Source organism: Piliocolobus tephrosceles, chromosome 6 (genome assembly GCF_002776525.5).
Source record: "Piliocolobus tephrosceles isolate RC106 chromosome 6, ASM277652v3, whole genome shotgun sequence".
In the NCBI taxonomy this organism is placed as follows: Eukaryota; Metazoa; Chordata; class Mammalia; order Primates; family Cercopithecidae; genus Piliocolobus; species Piliocolobus tephrosceles.
Window position 1 is genome coordinate 110150546 of NC_045439.1, and position 20892 is coordinate 110171437.

At 38.6% G+C, this 20892-nt stretch overlaps 1 protein-coding gene across 3 annotated transcripts in view; it reads left to right on the forward strand.

Moving 5' to 3' along the window:
* Positions 1-219: 219 nt before the first annotated feature.
* The window catches only part of RFX7 (regulatory factor X7), a 158138-nt gene continuing 137465 nt past the window's right edge, over positions 220-20892 (forward strand). Inside the window, exons 1-2 of one of the 3 annotated variants that reach the window (XM_023228672.2) lie at positions 220-879; positions 1051-1216. In XM_023228672.2, coding sequence (XP_023084440.1) covers positions 1056-1216 — 161 coding nt within the window. In that variant the 5' untranslated portion in view covers positions 220-879; positions 1051-1055. Of the gene's footprint in view, positions 1217-20892 lie in introns of all 3 variants that reach the window. The other 2 variants (XM_023228671.2, XM_023228670.2) reach the window with 2 other exon arrangements.

Genomic DNA, 20892 nt, shown 5'->3' on the forward strand with positions numbered 1-20892 from the left:
ATTCCAACGTGTGTTCTTCTTTGGGGGCTTCGGAAAAGTCGGTTTATCGTCTTACCTGCTTCAGTTCTCTTCATTTACTCAGGGAGGAAGTAATCCTCACATGTGCAGGGAAGGGGGGATAATGATTTCTCTTCACTTGCTTTGAAGATGCCTCCCCCGCCCCAAATCCCACTTCCGCGCCAAATATTATTAAATTTGGTTTCTCCTCCTCACACAAGTTCTCTTTCTCTCGCCAGCACCTCCCCCACGTTTTCCTGATCTCCACCAGTCGAGCCCGACTCCTCCCGGCCCCCAGCGGCGCGCTTCCCCGACCCGCTGGCCCGCGCCGCCCCCCGCACCGTGCACCCGCCTCCCGGCCAGTCGCGCCCGCGGCCCGCACACCCTGGTCCACGCCCCCCCGGCGGAGCGGTAGGTGTTGTGCGGTCTGCGCCGGGCCGCAGTGCGGCTGCGCGCACTGTGCTGCCTCCGGGGCTGGCAGGGCAGCGGCGGCCGCGGCGGCGGCGGCGGGGCCGGGAGCGAGCGGTGGCGGCGGCGGCGGCGTGGGGAGTGGCGTGGAGCGGAGCCTGGGGCTGCAGCAGCGCGGGGACCCCGGAGTAGAAAGCCCCGGGGACAAGGAAGGAAGGCCCGGCCGCCAAATCCCTGAGCAACCGTTCTTCTTGGATTTTGGGGGGAGCCTGCCCCCCCACTTCGTCTTCAAACGCCCCCAACTCACCCCCCACAGCCCCGGCCGCTGACGGGAGGAGGCGGCGGCGGCAGCGGGGGGCTGAGGGGCGCCGCCATGCCTCTCCCGCGGTGAAGCGCCCCGGCCGTGAGGAGCCGCTGGTCTCCCCGGTGATGTCCCCCAGGCGGCAGGCGAAAGCGACTCACTCGAGCCCTGGGGTAAAGGCCTAGCTTATCCAGCTTCCTTCCTCCTCCTCCTCCTCCTCCTCTTCCCCTCTCCCTCCCCCTCCTTCTCCTCCTCCTCTCCCCGCCTTCGTCCTCCCCTCCCGGTCTCTTCCCTCACCCTTCCTCGCGCCCCCATCTTTCCCTCCCTCCCTCCCACCCCTCCAGCAGCGATGGCAGAGGAACAACAACAGCCGCCACCACAGCAGCCTGATGCCCATCAGCAGCTTCCCCCCAGCGCCCCCAACTCGGGGGTGGCCCTGCCAGCCCTTGTGCCCGGGCTGCCAGGGACAGAGGCCAGCGCGCTGCAACACAAGATCAAGAACTCCATCTGGTAAGAGGATCCTCCATCGCTGGGGTGAAAAAGCCCAGGCACATTTCTGCTGCAAAGTGGGTGGGGGGCGGCGGGCGGGGGAGCGGAGGAGGAGGTTGATGCTTTCATTGAATGTGGCTTTCCCCTAGTCGGGTGCACATTTGTAGGACCTCTGGAGGTGTGGGGACTTTGCATCAATCAGCCCCTGTCTCCTTAGCTAAAAAATGCTTTTACCCCCTCCTCAATTGTGAGTGCAGATAAACAAGTTTTTTGGTTTTATTTTTTCGCTCATTGTAACAGAAATATGGGTCGAAATTAAGTCATATGGCATGATGGTGGCATGAATTTGAAATTGGAGAATGTGAAATGTGTTTACTCCTTTTTGCAGCCGTAGAAGGAGGAAGAAGTGTATTGTGAATTTTCACCAAACAGATATCCAAACAGATACTGTGCGTAAGAATATTAATATGCAGCACAAAACCTAATGTGTCTCTTCCTTTTCAGTTGGGTTAGCTGCTGTTTCTGAATGTTTTTGCCTCCTTTATTCTAATATTAAATTTCTTTTTCAGGGAATTTATTCTTTGCATTGATTGTGAAGAAAGTGCTTCTTTAGTATAAAATATTTTAAGATGGTAGTTTACAACAAAGTGTGTGTGTTTTTTTTTTTTTTTTTTTTTGCTTAAAACATAGGGAATCAAATGTCTTGCCATTTCTGTGTCTTTTTAAAAGAAATCATTGATGGAATATCTTTCGCTATTTTACTTTCTCGTATGAAAATTTACAATATTTCAGCATTAGATTAAACTCCTCAAGTCTAGTGGGAATCTTTTAATAATTAAATACACCGAGTTAAGTCCATCCACTGTTAGAGCCATTGCAATATTCTTTGAACATGAACTTGCATTGTTTTGTAGGATTCTTCATTAACTGCCTTTTTTTTTTAAGTGTAGCAATATCTTTTAAATGGAAAGCAATATGTGGAATTTGGCCTAAAAGATTGCTTTTAATAGAAGTATAAAAAGAGAATTTCATATGGTATTTTAAAAAGCCTTGATTTTGAAAATGGAAATGAAATCTTTGCAGGGCCATCATTGAATATGAGTACTAAAATATCAAAACTCATTTTCTCATTTTGAAAACATATCGTAAAGCAACTGGCATTGCATGTACAGTATTTACACATTTTTAAAGTGATACTCTTTAAATACAAGATTAAGGTTAGTTATATAGTAATTTTCATTATTTTCTTGGCATGCATCCATGCCGTCATGATGCTGATATGAAGTAGGTCAGTGCAGGCTTTAATAGTTTCATCAACAGTAGTTGGCAGTTGAATATCTTGCTTTCACTTTTAATTTTAAAATAAAGTTTAAATATTTTAAAGGAGTTTTTTTTGGCTTTGACAGTAGTCATATTGTGACACCTTGAAAAGAGGTCCGATAAATATGATTGGGGTGTGTGTGTGTGAGAGAGAGACAGAAAGCAGTCTTTATTCTTCAGTGGATACTCACCCCCTTTTTAAAGCTATAATTTAAGAGATGGTGAATATCTTGCTTACCATCAAGGTTTTCACAAAACCAGTGTTTTGTTTTGTTTTTTAACCTCTAGTAATGTGATGTAATTTTGTGTTTCTGAAATCATCATTAAATTGAATTAAACACTTTGATTTTTACATTCAGATGTGGCATATCCAAGTTAATGGACTAAAATATTTTAAGAGAGACAAATTTTAAAAGTTGATTTAGTAATGTATATTTTAATTTATTATGAGAACAAGAGGGGAAAGGAATCTTCACATTATAGTTTTAAAATGAGTTGTAGAGGCAACTGAGTGAAATGTTTGAATAATGATGACAGTCGAGTGCACTTTTTGGTAAATAATGTGTAAATTTAATTATTCTTTGATATTTGCGTATCCATTACAGCCAAACTGCTCTGACTTTAACATGAGAAAAACTTGTGAAGTAGAGTGCGCTCCAGTTTTTGGTGCTTGCTCTCAAAAAATAATGGGCAACAAACACGTGAATCCCAAAATATGAAATTTTGTATTTTTGTTTTAATATTGTAATGATATACTTACTAGCATCTAATGTTCAACTTTAGAAATCCTATTTGCAAAAATGATTTTTATATACTTAAAATTTCAGAATAAACATTTGTAGAGAGTAAACAAGATTAGTGAATATATTTAATAGTCTCATACCCCCTGCTCCACAAGAATGGATTTATATTATTCATCAGGTGACTATCTAAAATAAAATATCAAAAGTGAAAACTCCTTTACTACCATGTTCTCCTAAGAAATGGTATATATGTATTAAATTTAAATAATTTTAATACATGATTGCAGTTATTTAGATATTTCACATTTTTGAGGCAATAATATTATTTTACAAATTATTCTATCACCTGATAGTATTCTGAGAGACTAACAGTTTTGTACTACTTCCTGAATCATCCTTTGGTACCATTAATGAGAATTTTAAATTACTCTCAAAAGAAATGTGACATTTAACAATTATCAAATGGGTTTTGCATTTGGTTTATCATAGTTTCTAAATTACTGGGCTTGCATATCACAAACAAGTCTGTACTTGTCCTCCTACTCTACAAATATAAATATAGTATGTGATGTAGGCCTTTGACTGGACAATGAGTTATTTATCAGTTCATAATTAATTTATTCTGTTTATTAAACTAAAATACTGTTTGATAAAAGTACCCCCATTGAAATATCAGGCATTAAATGAGTCTGGAAAAAAAGCATTCAAAGTTGATTGGAAACTATTTCTTAAGAGTTGGAAATATATTTTAAAGGTAATTATAGAAAATAAGTTGGTACAAAATTGACACTGTTATGTTTCTATAACATGATTATGAATACCTTCAGCTGAAGTCTAGGTTAACAAGCTTGCATGTTTCTTATTCTTACTCCATAAACAAAAGGTCCAAATCTACTCACTAGGAAGGAGATTTGTTAGTAGGCATGTGTTTTAGTACTGAATATGGTGTAAGGTTATTTGTATTTTCTAAAAAGTAGAATTCCAAAATAAGCTTTTTGTTGTTTAAAAAAATAAAAAACGAGTAACCCATGTATGTATACCTAAAACAAGGCCACAACCCAACCTAACTGCAAACTTCTTTTAGCTTAAATTGCACCCCTCTTTGGTTACCTCAAAAAAAAAAAAAAAAAAAAAGAAATACCAAAGCAAGTTTTCCCTTCCTCTTATCTCGCAGTGTCTTCCTAGTTTAGTGAAAAATTTTTAGTGTAAGCAACAATAAACAAATTTAATAAGTCCTTTTATTTACCTTCTTAAGGCAGTTTTACTTGAAACCCTGATAGAATAAAATTGCTATGGAAAAAATAGGATTGAGATGGTTTCTGCCTGTTTGTGAATTGAGATCATACCTACATGAGTGGGAGTGAATAACATGCATGCAGTGAGGCTGTAACATAGATACAGGTTGATCATCCCTAATGCAAAATCCCCCAAAATTCAAAATGCTCCAAAATCTGAAACACTCCAAAATCCCAAATGTTTTTAGTGCCACAAGTGAAAAATTCCACACCTGACTTCATTGTATCATGCACAAAATTATTTAAAATATTGTATAGGCCAGGTGCGGTGGCTCACGCCTGTAATCCCAGTACTCTGGGAGGCCAAGGCGGGCAGATCACCTGAGGTCGGGAGTTCAAGACCAGCCTGGCCATGGTGAAACCCCGTCGCTACTAAAATTACAGAAAATTAGCTAGGGGTGGTGGTGTACACCTATAATACCAGCTACTTGGGAAGCTGAGGCAGGAGACTCACTTGAACCCAGGAGACTGAGGTTGCTGTGAGCCGAGATCACGCCATTGCACTCCAGTCTGGGCAACAAGAATGAAACTCCGTAAAAAAAAAAAATTGTAGGCCGGGCGCGGTGGCTCAAGCCTGTAATCCCAGCACTTTGGGAGGCCGAGACGGGCGGATCATGAGGTCAGGAGATCAAGACCATCCTGGCTAACACAGTGAAACCCCGTCTCTACTAAAAAATACAAAAAACTAGCCGGGCGAGGTGGTGGGCGCCTGTAGTCCCAGCTACTCGGGAGGCTGAGGCAGGAGAATGGCGTAAACCCGGGAGGTGGAGCTTGCAGTGAGCTGAGATCTGGCCACTGCACTCCAGCCTGGACCACACAGCGAGACTCCATCTCAAAAAAAAAAAAAAAAAATTGTATAAAAATTCAGATTATGTGTATAAGGTATATATGAAACATAAATGAATTTCATGTTTAGATTTGGATTACATCCCTAAGATACTCATTACGCATATGTAAATATTCCAGAATCCAAAATAATAAATTGGAAGCACACTGGGCGTGGTGGCTCACGCCTGTAATCCCAACATTTTAGGAGGTCAAGGTGGGTGGATTGCCTGAGCTCAGGAGTTTGCAATGAGCCTAGGCAACACGGTGAAACACCGTCTTCACTAAAATACAAAAAATTAGCCAGGTGTGGCATTGTGCGCCTGTAGTCCCAGCCACTTGGGAGGCTGCGGCAGGAGAATCCCTTGAACCCAGGAGGTGGAGGTTGCAGTGAGCCCAGATCGTGCCACTGCACTCCAGCTTGGGCAACAGGGCGAGACTACGGTTCAGAATAAAAAAGTAAAAATAATAAATAAACAAATCGGAAGCACATATGATCCCAGGCATTTCAGATAAGAGATAGTTAGCTTGTATTAAACTTGTACCTGAAAATTCAAAAGAAATCCTGATGTTTTATTTTAGAAAATATTCCAATACTGCATTTACTCAAATTCAGGGATTCTTAAAAGAATTTATCAATTACTGTTTTTATTTCTGTAACTTTATTTGCAGGTGAGACCTCATAAACCTCTTAAAACGGTCATATAAGATCTGTCGTTTTACCCACTTTATGGAAAGAGATAAACAATGACAGAGACCTATAAGATTCCACTGATTCCTTATTAGACCCTAGAAAAAATGCTGGGATCAGAGTTCCTTATCTTTATTCAATCCTGTAAAGCATATATACTTCTATATCTGCTATATTTTAGGCTTAAAATTATAATAAAAGTAGAATTATATATATGATCTGTTTTGGATGTTCTCTGAATTCTAGTTAAAACCAAAATTGAACAATTTTGTTTTACTTTCTTATGATGATGACAATCAACAGCTAGATATTAAATGAATAATCTCTTGTTTCCATCCTAGTTACAGGGAGCTAAGTTTGGTGATCCAAAAGGTTTACATAGTGATGCCATATTAGTGCTGATTTTCAGTCCCCCATCCTAGAATGCAGTGGTTCAGTTTTATTCTTGGTTTTTGAATCAGGTGGTTTATTAACTCTGTCGAGAAATACTGTTCCCTCAACTATACTGGGAAACCTGTACTATAAATTCATAACTTTAGAGTTTAAGTGGAAGTCTGTGATTTTCATTTTGCTTTAAAAATGGAGACTGACTAGCACATCAGCTGGCTTCCATATATTTTTGATTAGTAGGTAGACTTGCTACCTACCCTGAGTTTAGCCTGTCTTCAGTACCAGGCACACAAAAGACTTAGAATGCATTTTGCATATCCGTATTGAGCCTAGCTGTGTCCCAACACGGTTTCTGGTTCCAGGAGAAAGGCAATTCCTTGCTCTCCTATGATTTGAAACTGATAAAATTGTCTTCCCTGTTGACAAAAGTTAATTGCAAGTTAAGCGGTTTCAAGCCTGTTGATTTTCTTGTTTAGGTTGGGTCGCAGATACGTACATGTGTAAATAATTGACCAATTTGCTCTCTCCATTGAAAGGTGTCTTGAATGATGGCATGTGCAGGACTGATTTGATTTATGTCTCGCTGTAAATTTTTGGTATTATTTGGGGAAAATGAGCTTCATAGTGGTAGAAAAGACAGAAGTGTCTTGTTATGAAAGATGGATTAAGAATTACGTTGCATTACTTTTTCCATTAGAAAATAATATTGCATGCTAAAATTGTACAAATGAAAATTAAAATAAGCCTTATCATTTACTTATATTTGAGGACTTTAAGAACAGTTTGTAAGTACCCAAATGAGTATCTGCTATATACAAAGTGTTATGCCAGAGACTGGCATTTGAGGAATGCCCATTCACTTGTAATATTAACCTTGTAAAATTGACCTAAGCAAAAATATGCAATAAAACTTCTCTTTTATTCAGCTAGGGGACCAGGAAAAGAAGTGACAAGTGTCAAGCTATGCATTATGGAAAAAGTAGACCTTAGTTTCCTCATTTACAAAATGAGAGATTTGTACCAAGTGACCTTGAAGGTTCCTGAGTTTCTAACTCTGTTACTGAATCAATATTGACAACAATAATAAAACCGTAAACACAGTGAAAGACTAATATAATTAATTTATCGTAGGCAATCAACAGAACATTTTCATTGGATGAATTGTTAGGATTTGTCAGTGTTTCCTTGGGTGTTAACTGAGGAGGACTTGCTTATTGCTACCTTGTGCAACGGTTCTGTTATGTGAGATTACTGTGCAAATCTTTATTGAGCATATATTACATTTAAAGTAGTTAAGAGCTGTTTATTGTGCAAAAGTAAGGCTATGCAGTAATCCTGGTTGTTGGGGAGTTTACTAACTGCTGGTTGAGAGATTGTGGTAGGGAGGCTGTTTGTGTGCTGCTTTTGTTTTGTCTTCTTTATAAAGAGATGCTCAATGTTTAACCTTATCCCATAATAGTAATGTAATATTTTAAGGTAGTGAATGTCATATTGTAAATTCAGTTATATAAATAAGAAAAGTATGTACTCTTTTCAGAATAATTTAGTGCAGCATTGAGCTTCACAGCTGTTCCTCTTCATCTAGGATAGACATTTTAATAAGTAATCGTGACAGAATGTTCTTTGTAAATTATAAGGAACATGTTAGTGAGATGGTTATTCCACATCTCTGAGCAAAGTAGACCACTCTTGTCCAGTGCCTCCTATTCTACCATTCTCTTTCTGTTTAGTCTTTTAGTTGCTTTCTCTTCTGCTTTCTGGAGGGTTCTAAGTTCAAGTTAAAAGATGAGCAGCATGGGCCAACAGGAGGAAGAATCTTCCTGCCTTGGGTAGGATAATAAAATAAGGAACAATAAGCACTAAGTCCTTAACGCACTTAGTTGCCGACTATGAGATTAAGATATTCGGCACTCAGCCCACATAAATAAAAACCTTAAAACATGATTTTTCTTTTTTTGCGACTGTAGATAAGCATTTACTTTTTCTATTTCATGAACTAGATACCTCTTATTTATAAGACAGAATAGAAACATGAGGTTTGGTTAATTATGTACAACCTCTGTATCAGGCATCTATTACTATAGCTCATATATATGTATATGTGTGTGTGTGTGTGTGTGTATACATATATATAAGTTGTGTGGGAGGTGAAGTTTTCTATTTCCTTGTAACTCAGCACAAATTGAAAAATGCTGATATTCCTTGCTATTTGAGTCTTGTTTTTTTCTCCTGAGTGCAGAGAGTGAAAGGTCAGAAAGTGACAGATTCCAATCTGTTATGTCTTGGATTTTTGGAAGGCATGAGTCCATATGGTACACAGTACCATATCTTCCAAATAGCCTTATCTAAAACAAAAAAATAAATTATCTGAACCCATTTGTTGTCTAAATTTGGATAGCAAGGGTTTAGATAGCAAAGGATACCTTTACACCCATTCCAACACAGAATTAGCAAATTGATTTGAACTTGCATGCAAAGTCTGATTGATTAGTGATATTTCTAGCAAGGGCATGGGAATAAGAAGTAATGATACACATGCCCTGTAATTGCCACCCTTTGTCTTTCCGAAGTCAGTAATTTTTAGAATTTGTGCTCTCTTATAGATGAAGCATTAAAACAATGGCTGTCTTGGGGAGGGAGAGTCACTAGGGCTAGTGTCTTTCCATTTAGGATGCCTAATTTTAAGGTATAAACCAAGCATGGAGAGCACTTGGGTTTGTGTGTTTTTCTGTTTTTCTGTGGCTTTTCTGTTTTGAGCTCCTGTATTGCCAAGTAGCTACAAGATGAGAACAGGGCACTTTGGGAGGCGGAGATGGGTGGATCACGATATCAGGAGATCAAGACCATCCTGGCTAACATGGTGAAACCCCATCTCTACTAAAAATATAAAAAATTAGCCAGTCACGGTGGTGGGGCCTGTAGTCCCACCTACTCAGGAGGCTGAGGCAGGAGAATTGCTTGAACCTAGGAAGCAGAGGCTGCAATGAGCCAGGATCTTGCCACTGCACTCCAGCCTGGGTGACAGAGTGAGACTCCATCTCAAAAAAAAAGGAAAAAATGAGAAGAGGGAATTACTATATGAAATGGCTGCTTCAATTTGCACTATCCATAACCCTTTTTCTTTGCTTCCATTATCTTATTTCTCTGCTTATGTATGTGCTGGTCTGGTCCTATTTCCTGCTACCTTAAGAATGTTGTTTCTGCTGATATAAATGTCTGACTTTAAGATCCAGTTCGTGAAGCGTGTCTCATGAACCTTTCCTCAGCTCCCAGGGAAACAATGATCTAAGTTGTGTAATTTAATATTTTTCAGTAGTTTAGACTGGCCTTACCTAAGATGAGTCCATTTTAGTGAGTTTTTACTGAATTTAAATGAAACACTCTGATTTTCTAATAGGTAAAGTTGATAGGAATTTGTAGATCGAATATATCTGAAACAAAGTGATCGCTTGCAGAATCAGTAGTTTACAATATGACAGTAAAATATGTTATTTCTATATGGCAACACCAAGAACTTACCATTGTTTTTGCAGTGTGTGTAAATTTAAAAATGTAATCGGATGAGTGTCACTTCAGTGACATCTTGCTTGGAGTAAAGTTGGTGCTTCTGGGAACCTGGGAAATGTATTCCAACAAGATGCTTTAGTTAATGTAAGTGAATCACTTCCATAATTTGATTGTAGTCATTAGATCTATTAATAAGATATATCAAAGCAATCGATGATCAGAATTTAACTGTCAGATTATTAAATGCATGTCCTTTTTTCTGAAGCAGGAGCTACTAGCAAGCAGCATTTTAGGCAGATTCTACATGTACAGGTTTTTAAGAAGTCAGAAGGTCAAAGATAAATTTTGAATTTATAGAATCATGTAGTCAGGGAAAACTGAATTCAATACACATTTATTTTAATGACTGTCACATACAAGGCATAAAAAGGCTAAAAAAGAATAAGACATTATTCTTACCACTTTAAAACATTCACCCTCTTGTGTGGTAGACTCATAATTGAATTTATCAAAAGTAAATTTTGTTAAATGCAGTAACGGTGTATAAGCAGTGGTATAAACAAATACAGAATTAGGTGAGGGAGAGACTCAACGAGGACATAATATTTTTACTGGCAGAATTCAGGATAGTGGCCTTAATGAAAAATCAGGGGATGGGCTATAAATCCACACTTAACAGTATACTTACTTGGTCGTTGTTATTCTCACTAGCAGAAATTAGATTCAGAGTTGATGATGACAGTGAGCTTTGCCACTAATGTGAATAAATAGAGGAAAATAGCTTGGGAGAAAATGTGCTTGACTAAGGAATAGAATTTCCACCAACTAATCACAATCCTCTTATATTAAGCTGTGATCTACAAATAGACGAAAGAATATAAAGTAATAGTAGAGAAGAAAAGGATGTGAGCTGGGTGGGAACTGGGGCAGAGTACCATAGTACAGATTGCCACAACCAATGTCACCTTAAACTTGGCCTTTCACAACAACCTTTCTTCTATGCCTTAGGGCCTTGCCACCTCAAATTGCTTTCATTTACTGTCATTTAATTTACTCATTTCATTACTCATTTCAGTTACTCTAATTCTTTTGATAGTAGATATTCCTTCTTTCCCTCAGTCTGGCAGCATCGGTTTCATCTTTTATTTTTCTCTCATCCTTGTGTCCAGTATTTTAACAAGTTTCTCAGTTTGCAGTGTAGCTTAAATTTCTCCTTGTCTTCCTGTTTCCACTGCTGATATGGTTTGGCTGTGTCCTCACCCAAATCTCATCTTGAATTGTAGCCCCTATAATTCCCACGTGTTGTGAGAGGGATCTGGTGGGAGATAATTGAATCTTGGGGTCAGTTTCCCCCATACTGTTCTCATGGTGGTTGAATAAATCTAATGAGATATGATGGTTTTATAAAGGGAAACCTCTTTCACTGAGCTCTCTCATTCTCTTTTCTGCTGCCATGTAAGATGTGCCTTTCACCTTCCACCGTGATTGTGAGGCCTCCCCAGCCACATGGAACACAAGTCCATTAAACCTCTTTTTCCTTATAAATTACTCAGTCTCAGGTGTGTCTTTATCAACAATGTGAAAATAGATTAATACAGTAAATTGGTACCAGTAGAGTGGGGCACTGCTGTACAGATACCCAAAAATATGGAAGTGACTTTGGAACTGGGTGACAGGCAGAGATTGGAACAGTTTGGAGAGCTCGGAGAGCTCAGAAGAAGATAGGATAATGTGAGGAAGTTTGGAACTTTCTAGAGACTTGTTGAATGGCTTTGACCAAAATGCTGATAATAATATGGACAATGAAATCCAGGCTGAGGTGGTCTCTGATGGAGATTAACCTGTCGGGAACTGGACTCTTGCTATGCTTTAGCAAAGAGACTGGTGGCCTTTTGCCCCTGCCCTAGAGATTTGTGGAACTTTTAACTTGGGGGAGATTATTTAGGGTATCTGGCAGAAGCAATTTCTATGCAGCAAAGTGTTCAGGGGGTGACTTGGGTGCTGTTAAAAGCATTCAGTTTTAAAAGAGAAACAGCATAAAAGTTCAGAAAATTTGCAGCCTGACAATGCAATAGAAAAGAGAAACCCATTTTCTGAGGAGAAGTTCAAGCCTGCTGTAGAAATTTGCATAAGTAACGAGGAACCAAATGTTAATCACCAAGACAATGGGGAAAATGTGTCTATGGCATGTCAGAGGTCCTCACAGCAGCCCCTCCCATCATAGGCCCAGAGGCCTAGGAGGAAAAAATGGTTTCATGGGCCAGTCCCAGGGTCTCCCTGCTCTTTGCAACCTAGGGACTTGGTGCTCTGCATCCCAGCCGCTCCAGCCATGGCTAAAAGGGGGAAATCTTTACCTAGATTTCAGAGGATGTATGGAAACACCTTGATGTCCAGACAGAAGTTTGCTGCAGAGGTGGGGCCCTCATGAAACCTCTGCTAGGGCAGTGCAGAATGGAAATCTGGGGTTGAAGCCCCTACACAGAGTCCCCAGTGGGGCACTGCCTAGCAGAGCTGTGAGAAAAAGGCCACCATTCTCCAGACCCCAGAATGGTAGATCCACCAATGACTTGCACCATGCACCTGGAAAAGCTGCAGACACTAAACACCAACCCGTGAAAGCCACCAAGAGAGGCTGTATCCTGCAAAACGACAGGGGCAGAGTTGCTCAAGACCGTGGGAACCCACCTCTTGCATCAGCGTGACCTGGATGTGAGACATGGAGTCAAAGGAGATCATTTTGGAGCTAAGATTTGACTGCCCCACTGGATTTCAGACTTATATGGGGCCTTTAGCTCCTTCGTTTGAACAATTTCTCCCATTTGGAATGGGTGTATTTTTCCAGTGCCTGTACCCCCATTGTATCTAGGAAGTAACTAGCTTTTTGATTTTACAGGCTCATAGGTGGAAGGGATTTGCCTTGTCTTGGGTAAGATTTTGGACTATGGACTTTTGAGTTAATGCTGAAATGAGTTAAGACTTTGAGGGACTGTTGGGAAGGCATATTTGGTTTTGAAATGTGAGGACATGAGATTTTGGGGGGGAGGGCAGGGTGGAATGATATGGTTTGGCTGTGTCCCTACCCAAATCTTATCTTAAATTTAGCTTCCATAATTCCTACATGTTGTGGGAGGGACTTGGTGATTGATAATTGAATCATGCGGCGATTTCCCCCATACTGTTCTTGTGGTAGTGAATAAGTCTCACAAGATCTAATGGTTTTATAAGGAGAAACCCCTTTCACTGGACTCTCATCTTCTGTTGTCTGCCCCCATGTAAAATAAGCCTTTCACCTTCTGCCATGATTGTAAAGCCTCCCCAGCCATGTGGAGCTGTGAGTCCATTAAACTTCTTTTTCTTTATAAATTACCGAGTCTCAAGTATGTCTTTAACAGCAGCATGAAAATGGACTAATACGACTGCCAAGACCATAATTCAGTACTTCACCATCTCATTCCTGGGTTATTACAGCAGCAACATAGCTGTTCTGTGCCCTTGTCCTTTTTCCCCACTGCACTATGCTGTATATTGCAGTCAGAATAAGCCCTCTTGCTATTTACCAGCATTCAACATCCACTTCAGTCCCTCAGACATCTCACTGTTTGCCTTATATTTTGTGATCCTACTTTCATTCCTGCTTTACTTCTTTTTTACATAATTTCTTTGTCTCCAGACCCTATTTAATTACATCTTTTTTGGGTTTTTTGTTTTGTTTTTTTTTTTTGGTTTTTTTGAGACGGAGTCTTGCTCTGTTGTCAAGGCTGGAGTGCAATGGCATGATCTCGGCTCACTGCAAGCGCCACCTCCCGGGTTTGTGCCATTCTCCCACCTCAGCCTCCTGAATAGCTGGGACTACAGGCTCCCACCACCATGCCCGGCTAATTTTGTTTTTGTATTTTTAGTAGAGATGGGGTTTCACCATGTTAGCCAGGATGGTCTCGATCTCCTGACCTCGTGATCTGCCTCCCTTGGCCTCCCAAAGTGCTGGGATTTGAGCCACCACACCCGGCCATTTAATTACATCTTAACCATTTTAACCATTTTGAAGCCACAGTTCAAGTACTATGAAACATTCCTTAGCTACTGTGGTGCACATTGACCTTTCCTTGACTTCATAGTGTGTAGTGAGTTCTGTACAATTTAGCACTTAATCGCTCTTAATTTTTTTCCAGTGCTGTTCTAATAAGCTATTGGAAGGTGGGGACAACAACTTCCACATCTTTTTATTTTTCACCTAGTAGTAGGTACTAGTGAATATGTTTTTTGTTTATTGCATTCTTAGAGGCACTTTTATTTTTTTCTACATATTATTTCTGTGTTTGATAACATGTAATTTTCTCCCAAAACAAGATATTAAACTGATGGTGCATTTTACAGAATAAAGGACTTACAGCAATTGATAATTACATTTGTGAAACTGAAGTAATCATTTATTGAGAGTTTCAGTTTTCCCAATCCCATATCTTTCACTATATACCTAGATTTAAAAATAACGTATGTTCTAAATGAAAGCCATTGTGTCTTTCATCTAAAAACCACTGAGCAGATGACTACTACATGGTGTAGTAACCTTTCATGACTGAGTAGTTAGGGTTTTATGGACCGATTAGTTATTCTGTATTCCAGGCTAGTTCCCAAGAGATAAACTTGGAATTTTAAAGACCCCTTAACATTGAATTGGAGAAGGCTTCTTTAAGTTTGGTCCTAGCAGAGGGTTTGAGCCTATTTTTTTTAGGAGACAAAACCCAAGGCTAAGGTAACTTGTTTGAGTTATGGCCAAAGCCTGAAGGTGACAAAGGAAACCTGTCAGTGAGGGCAGATGAGGAAGGAGGTAGATTTATTTGGGAAGTATGGAAGGAATAGGACTGAAATAGGAAAACAACTATGAGGGCCTGAAGTGTTTCAAATTCATACAAGTGGCTGCCTAAGCTACAGATAAAGAGCTTTCTTTCCTTCCTTTCTTTCTGGGTCAGGGGCAGGGGTCCAAAGTGCTGGGATTACAGGCGAGGAGTCATATTCTTAAAAACAAAACAAGCACTTTGGGAGGCCAAGGTGGGTGGATCACAAGGTCAGGAGATTGAGCCCATCCTGGCTAACACGGTGAAACCCCGTCTCTACTAAAAATACAAAAAATTAACTGGGCGTGGTGGCAGCCGCCTGTAATCCCAGCTACTGGGAGGCTGAGGCAGGAGAATGGCATGAACCCGGGAGGCAGAGCTTGCAGTGAGCCGAGATCACGCCACTGTACTCTAGCCTGGGCGACAGAGCGAGACTCCGACTCAAACAAAGCAAAACAAAACAACAACAATTAGGCCAAAGTCTCATGTCTCAAAGTTATAGTATGGTAGTCCCCCATTATCTGCAGTTTCACTTTCTGAAGTTTCAGTTACTTGCAGTCAACCACAGACCAAAAATATTAAATGGAAAATACCAGAAAACAATTTTTGTAAGTTTTAAATTGCTCCCTAGTCTGAGTAGTGTGATGAAATCTTGTGCCATCGTGCTCCATCCTGCCCTTTAGTCACTTGATAGTCATCACACTTAGGGGTAATGGTAGTGCTATGCTCAAGTAACCCTTATTTTACTATGTAATTATTACAATTATTTTACTATTTGTATTATTAGTTATAATCATTAGTTATTGTTTATCTCTTACTATGCCTAATTTATAAATTAAGCTTTATTATAGGTATATATAGGAAAAAATATAGTATATATAGGGTTCTGTACCATCTGTGGTTTCAGGCATCCGCTGGGGGTCCTGGAAGGTATCCTCGAGAATGAGGGGGGACTACTGTATTCTGAGTCATTCTTAAGTCCTCCAAGGTGGAATTCATAATTCCATAATTTCGATGTTTTTGAATATAATTCTGCTAAAAATTTTAAGTTTACACTTTTCCTCTAAACTGAAATCTTTAGTTTAAGTAATTGTGTATTAAATGAACTGATGAAAAAATTTAAACACGGCCAGGCGCAGTGGCTCAAGCCTGTAATCCCAGCACTTTGGGAGGCCGAGATGGGCGGATCATGAGATCAGGAGATCCAGACCATCCTGGCTAACACAGTGAAACCCCGTCTCTACTAAAAAATACAAAAAACTAGCCGGGCGAGGTGGCGGGTGCCTGTAGTCCCAGCTACTCGGGAGGCTGAGGCAGGAGAATGGCGTAAACCTGGGACCAGAGCTTGCAGTGAGCTGAGATCCGGCCATTGCACTCCAGCCTGGGCGAAGAGCAAGACTCTGTCTCAAAAAAAAAAAAAGAAAAAAAAAATTTAAACACATAGTGTTTAGTCATCATTATCTTCTTTTTTCTTTAGAGCACTTAGTGTCTTAATCATAGTTATTTTAAGTTCCCAGTCTGATAATTCCAAAATCTGTAATATCTGAGTCTGGTTCTGATGCTTGGTTTGCTTCTTCAGTTGAATGAAAAAGATGGAACATAGTTCCATAGTTCATAATTCTTAGAATATCCAAGAACTGTGGGACAATTACAAAAGGTATAACATAAGCATAATGGGAATATCAGAAGTGGAAGGAAGAAAGAAACAGAAGAAATATTTGAAGCAATAATAACTTAAGAATTTCCCAGAATTAATGACGTACACCAAATTCAGGAAGCTCAGAGGACACCAAACATGGTAAATACCAAAAAAAAAAAAAAAAAAGTCTAAGCATATTTTACTCAACCTGTAGAAAATTAGAGAAAATCTTGAAAGAAGCCAGAGAGAAAAAAACCACTTTACCTACAGAGGAATAAAGATGAGAATTATATCAGATTTGAACTGAGAAAACACGCAACCTAGAAGAAAGTGGAGTGAAATATTGGTGTTGAAGAAAAAGTAAAACCACCAACCTAGAATTTTGTATCTGGCAAAATTACTCTTCAAAAGTGAAAAAGAAATAATGACTTTCTCAGAGAAACAAAAATTGAAATTTGTCACGGGTAGACCTGCCTTGCACAAAATGTGAGGAGGTCTTCAGAGAGAAGGAAAATATTGATAAAGGTCAGAAATTCATATCTATATAAAGGAAGAGTGAGAAGAAATAAATGAAAATAAAATAACATCTTTTATTTTTCTTATATTTACTTGATCTAATAGATAACAGTTCAAAATAGTAATGGAGTAGTCATTGAGTATGGCTCATGGATAAGCGAAATGAATGACAGCAGTGTCATTCACTGCTGGGAGGAAGGAGTTGAGGATACTCTAAGGTACTTGCACTAACCGTAAAGCAGTATAGTGTTATTTAAAAGTGGACTTTGATTAGTCATAAATGTATATTGCAAACTCTAGAGCAACCAATAAAATTTTTTTTAATAAAGGAAGTGTACTTGATTGCTAAGAGACTTTAGAATATGGAATCATGCAAAATGCTCAAATTCAGAATGGAAGACAAAAGAGAAATGGAAACAACATGGGCAATGAATAGTAAAAAGTTAAAGTTATGGTCCATATCAATTCAATTATCTGAGTAATCATTTCAAGTGTGGATGTTTTAAATAACACCAATTAAAAAGAGTGGATAAAAAACAAGACTCAACTATATGTTGTCTACAAGTTTATCCTTTACAGTAACCAATTACTTGTAACATATTTCATTATGTGTTGTAACACTGAAGTTGAGAACCTTTGCAAAATACTATAAGCCAGTGGCAAAGTGTTTAAATTACAGAGATAAAGAGGAAGTGGCCATATTTGGTGCCCAGTGTGACGTATAAACCACTTAGTTTCTTCTACTTAGAATTAATTTTACAAGTAATTATTGAGCACTTCTTATGTGGATTCTAATTTTTTATAAAATAGCTTGATTGAGATAATTTACCTACCAAAGAATCTTTCCTATATTAAATAGATTTGAGGAACCTCCCAACAGAAAGCAAGCTCCTTTTTGTTCTTTAATGGTTGACCACTCCCACTCCCATCCTAGTTTTGGGTGCTACCTTTCTTTGGGGCTGCAGTTTACTTTTGATGCCCTTTCTCAGTAAAGGGTTTCAGCTATTTATAGCTTTCATTATGTTCATAATAATAAGGAAATCATTGGGTACAAACTTGAAAACTAGTGGGTAATTTACATCAGGGTCCCACTTTTATTAAATAGCAGGTCTTGACACAGTGCTTAAGTATTAATAGTTTTCTCTCTATTACTTTCTTATTCCATCTTTGCTTCTAGCCAATTTAAGCCTGGGTTTTCTTTCTCAGCTCCTTTTATCACTTTGTTCTTTTTCCTCCAGCACTGCCTCTGAAATTAAGTGCCCAGTCTTTGGCTTCCTGAAAATGATGATCAGAATTTCTTAACTGTCTCCCTGAACTAATTTCCCCTAGGGTATACTGTTTTCTGTTTGTCACTCTTCCCAAAGGTATTTCTTGCTTTTAATCCTTCTGTAGGTGACTTCCCTCTGGTTAACTAGTGTATTCCTGTTGAACACTATACTTGTATTTCCTTTTACTGTTTTCGTTAATCACGAATTCCCCACCTTTCCTGATAGTCACTACGATAGGTAGACTCTTTGGGTGGCCCCAAAATATCTGCATTGGTGAATTATTACATCTACTTTAAAGCTTGTATTTAATGAATATGGATTACATTTTTATGTAGTCTAAAACAAGACACAAAATAATATCCAATAAATTGTGAAAGGAAGTATTTTCTCAACACTTCCATAGTACAGAGTGTTTGTAGTGGAAAATTCAGAACCTCCTACTTTGTCTCCCTGTCTTTTGTTGCTCCTTGAATTTTTCTCCATCCCCTTTTTGTTTTCTTGTTTTTCATTTCTTGTTCTTACTCTTTTCCCATCCTCTTTTTATCTTTTTTGTCTGTCTCACTTCCTTTCACATCATAAAAGAAAAATAGTTATTCATATAATTTATAAAAATATTATGTCTGTTTTTCTTATGTTTAGAATCTGAGAAGTTAGCAGCTTTTTATCAGGTTGTTTCAAAGTTTTATTAGGTTGTTTAAGAAAATATGTGATTAACCTTTGATATTAAAAGATAACAAAATCATTTAATAATGTCCTATAGAGAAAATTTGAGTCAGCAAGCAGGTTTATATAGAAGAAAAGGGTTATGCTAGATTGCTTGCTTGCTTGTAGTCTCCAGATATGAAGATACCAAAGTTCAACCTGTTGCAGGCACCTGTTGAAGGCAGAGAGGAATTAAGCTAGAAAGACAGTTTGAGATTCCTAACTTCTAAAGTGAGATGTGATTGGGATTCCTGACTTCTAACGTGAGATGTAAAATGTCGTGAATTATCTACATTTTCAGCCTATTTGGGGAGAAGTACGATTTATGTCTTGCTTTAAATAATAGAATAAAATCTCTGTAATTGTTTAAAATCAGTTTTTAAGTAAGTTGGAGTGTATATTCCATCATTAGCAGTGCAGTATAAACAATGGAGAGGTTGCTCAGACAGCTGCTCTCCACAATGAAGACAATGACCTGTGAGGGACTGCAACTGAAACTCAGCAAGGGAAATCCAGTTTTATAAGAAATTGTTTTGGGATGTCAGTTTTACAGTGTTTGTTACTTGTTTATATAGCTGAGGGTTACACGTGTTAATCTTTGCTATGACTTAAAGAGATAAATGGGCTCTGGAATAATTGTGGCACATTAAAAAACAAAACAATTATATTTTAGACCTGCATATTTTGGCTGTTTTGGACTACAGTTGTTCATCCGTTGAGTTCTAAATGTAAAAATGTTACATTCAGTTATATCTTGTTTGTTACTGCCATTCTTGTTCTTTTTTTATTTAGAATCATAAGTAGTATTTTTGTTTTAATACTAATACGAATCAGTGATAAAAGTGGCATCAACAAATCAGCAGGAGGATTAAGAAATAGTATTAGTGCAGTTGGTTAGCTGTTTGGCAGAGGGCGAGAATAAATTAGTCTCAACCCCTAACAGTCATCAACAGAATTCCAGATGAATACATAGTTAAATGAAAACAACAGTGGGATGATTTTCAAAAAGTAGGACAAAATAGAAATGAACTTCTGATAGAATGAAAGATTTTCTCTATTAAGTAGAAGAAGACATCTCAGAACAAACAAGTAAAAATAGATATTACTACTTAAAATGAAAACCCCCAAAAAAACTTAGGTGTTTTTTTTCACTTATACTGAATCCCGGTTAAAAGACAGGACAGAGGAAAATGTGAATGGTTATGCAGTCATTAAAATGTTTCATGAGTTCATGTAACTACGCTAGTAAATTCTTCTGTTAAAATATTAGTGGGATAAAAAATGCAGTATAGTTGGGCAGTTTCACACAGAGAACTGCACACACACACAGACACACACACACACACACAAAATCCTAATCTTAGCAAAAGAGAGTGGAAGAAAAATACACCAAAAAATGTTGCTTTTTGGTAATGTTGGGAGCGGTGATACGGTTTTCAAAATATTTATTTTCTTCTTTTTCATGTGTTTTTTAGCCTTTCTGAGATGAACGGTTTACCTCAAAAATATTTGTTTTAAAATTGCTTGCTTACAGAATTAAAATACTTCATAATTTCTTTCCAACTTGAGTTTTCAGCTTATCTTCTCTATCCTCCTTTCCCTTACACACAGTTCCCTTACCAGGACTGGCACAGTTCAGTTTACAAAATTTTACAAAAATTTTAATGTGAATGCCTTCAACTTGTTCCATTTTTACTACATGGCCCACCACATCTTATTTATATTAGGTCCAGCTGCATCACACATTTATATTATTTGCCTATCCCTGAAGGATATCCTTGCTTTGAGACCCATGCCTGATAGTTATGGAGGAACTTGGAGTACTTGTTGTTCTCTTAAAAATCTGTCTTACAGTCTTCCATCTCTTTCTTTAGCTGTGGTTGTACCCTTTAGCAGTAATGCTTCCCTTTTCCCTCTGCATATAGATAAACATCTTTCAAGACTGTGATAAATGCCACCTCAGTTT